This window comes from Ambystoma mexicanum, chromosome 13, assembly GCF_040938575.1.
Source record: "Ambystoma mexicanum isolate Mex_15411 chromosome 13, UKY_AmexF1_1, whole genome shotgun sequence".
NCBI lineage: Eukaryota > Metazoa > Chordata > Amphibia > Caudata > Ambystomatidae > Ambystoma > Ambystoma mexicanum.
The window spans coordinates 446,885,876-446,888,759 of NC_090938.1; the positions used below are offsets into that span (position 1 = coordinate 446,885,876).

Here is a 2,884-nt window from a genome sequence, read left to right on the forward strand (position 1 = left end):
ATGAATCCTTGAAAGCAGAGCTCTGTTACTTCCTAGCTAAATTAGCACTACATAAAAACCAAGTGCAAAAACACAAATTATGTTCCAATGTAATACATGCCATCGTGTTTGTACTGTATTGTAGATGAATTTGGACATGATTTTAGCACATTAATCTGCCAGGTATATGGACACATCCGCTTATTCTCTCCATATCATATTTACCCTATTTTGCACATGATGTGGGAACTTAAATGAAAAATAAAGAAATCACCCCAAAACCTCTGTTTGTTTGTTTCAACAGAGCCAGTCGAATACAGAAAGAGTCCCTTCATATCCACAGAGAAGCTGCATGGCCTCCTGCTAAGCCTTTACAATTAGAACTTCCACAAGTGTGCCTGGACATTGAGGGTAACCTTTTAAGGTGTAGTTCTGACCTGTAGGTTGGAATAGTAGCATCATTTTCAGCTAGAGTTCGGACTCCTCCCCCACTCACTTTCCCGAGCCGGATTGGGATTCTTCCAGAACTATCTACAAGAAGCGGTAGCTATTTTTTTTTTTTTAGTTCAGCCAAATACCACAGATTATAAAGGTCGTGAGAACAATTCCTTTGCAGTGTTGGTGATGCTGAATGACCCTTCTCAACCATGGTACAACAGTCAAAGTTTTATTACCCATCTTTAATTTATGTTCAAAACCTTTACAAAGCAAGTGTGACTTTCACTCAAAAGTAGGAATCTCACCCTTTTCAGAAGTCCTGGTTGCCCTTCTCAAATGCACCAATGACCTCTAGCTCCAAGTGATCTGATACTACTGAGGATTCAGTCAGCCAGTGGAAAGCTTGCCCTCACTTTCAAAATCTAACTCCAAAGCAGGTCATCATGTCCCAGCCACCGCCGACAGTTACAGAGCAAGCCTGGGCTCCTTGGCAAAACCATACTTACTTGGACCGGCCTATTCAAATCATCGCCTTCAACACCATGTGCCTCTTGGTCTGTATCTTCGGCCTGGCAGGAAATGGGATTGTCACCTTCTTCTTGGGTTTCCGGATAAAGAGGAGCAAGTTCACGGTCTACGTTCTAAACTTGGCCGTGGCCGACTTCATGTTCCTCCTCTGTATGTCTTGCCTTTTCATGATTGTAATTGTGTTTATCATGCAGCCCAAACAACAGCACGTAGACATGGAACAAGTCATTGCATTTATTTCCTATGTCGTGCTGGCTTGCATTTTTGGGTACAACACTAGCCTCTACCTCTTGACGGCCATCAGTGTGGAGCGATGCCTGTCTGTCCTTTACCCAGTCTGGTATCAATGCCGCCGCCCAAGGCACCTGTCTGCTGTGGTATGTGGTCTCCTCTGGGTGCTGTCATGCCTGGTGACATCGACAGAACTTTTGATCTGTAACAAAGACAAGTTTGTATCTGAGGATCAGGCGGTCTCGATGAAGAATACCCAAAGATGCACCGTTGCCTTTGTCTCTGTTAATCTTCTCAGCTTCATTGTCTTCACCCCACTCATGGTCCTGTCCAGTGTGACACTGCTCATCAAAGTTAAGCGTGATTCCTGGAAACAGCAGCCTTCGAGGCTCTATGTTGTCATTGTGGCCACAGTCGTCTTGTTCCTTATATTCGCCTTGCCGATGAGGGTGATGCTCCAAGCGGACTACAAACTCCACGGTCATCTGCCAATGGTCTTGATTGACGTGTCATCCCTGTTCTCTTCCATCAATAGCAGTGTCAACCCCTTCATTTATTGGTTTGTGGGAAGGTGGGGTGCTGGGAAGGGCTCCCTCCAGACGATACTTCAGAGGATCTTCCGGGAGGATGTTAAACGGGACAATAGGCAACATGTGGAAGAGACTGCAGACAATAACAGGGCAGAGACTGTGCTGTGAATATAGGTATGCAATCAGAAAATCCTACTGTTCTGTGGTTTACTCAATAATAAGGAGCTAATTTGTTAAGTTCCCTCCGAACATTGCAAAAGACAGGTGTAAATGTATTATCCCTTTCTTAACACCTCCTTTAATGCTCCAATGAATTTTCATTGTTGTTGCCGGTGGAGTCGGGAAATGGAAGAAGCATATGGATTCACATCTTGCATTCCTATTCTGCCTGCAATAACATTTGATTTTACGCCACCATGACGTTTTCATGCTGGTGTAAAACCAATGGATTCCTATGGAATCAGCCTGTTTTTAGCACCTGCCGAATCATTAATTGTAGGATGTATTTCCACTTTTTTCACAAACGTATCATCAAAAAAAGGTGTGATGGCGATTCTGCCTGTTTCGGCACTTTTTTCCCACCCACATCTTGGATTTGATCCAAAAAGTCACGGTGGAGATCGATTTGCCTGTAAGTTCCCTCCATGCAATTAGCATTTTCTTGAAAAGGAGCCCCTGAGTTAAGTTGCAGGCTCAATTTCAAGAGGCTTCACCTTCTGCTCGGCAGGTTCATGCATAACAAGCTCTTTTCTCATCTAACCAATTCAGTGTGCTTACTACTCCTCCTGACTTTTTGATTATGCATCCCATCACACATATCAAATTTCAGTTCGGTCCAGCATTTGTGACTTAAGGAGTGTTCTCCAGTGTGTGATGTGATGTTTGGGGGTGTGAATGACTTCCCCACACCTTGTCACACAGCGATGTTATGGAAGGATTCTGGCACTCCACGCATCCTTCCTCCCATTCAATTTCCTCAAGGCCTTCAATGGCCCAACCAGAGACGTCTTTATGGGAGGGCAAAAGGGGCACTTGCCCCGGGCCCCCACCTTGGAGGGGGGCACACAGAGCTGTCTGAGCTAAAGAAGTCCGTTTCCATTGTTCATTAACTTAAATAGCAAGTTAGGATATTTTATGGCATGCTGCTGAGGGTCTAAACCTAATGCCTACCTGTTGAC

At 44.6% G+C, this 2,884-nt stretch overlaps 1 protein-coding gene across 1 annotated transcript; it reads left to right on the forward strand.

Moving 5' to 3' along the window:
- Positions 1-860: 860 nt before the first annotated feature.
- LOC138520427 (proto-oncogene Mas-like) lies at positions 861-1,874 on the forward strand. The gene has a single exon (XM_069632824.1). It carries the CDS (start codon positions 861-863, stop codon positions 1,872-1,874), a length of 1,014 nt encoding a protein of 337 aa, XP_069488925.1.
- The last annotated feature ends 1,010 nt before the right edge of the window (positions 1,875-2,884 follow it).

Bases quoted from the DNA above. Each gene is read 5' to 3' on its own strand.
- LOC138520427 (XM_069632824.1), top strand. From the start codon at position 861: ATGTCCCAGCCACCGCCGACAGTTACAGAGCAAGCCTGGGCTCCTTGG.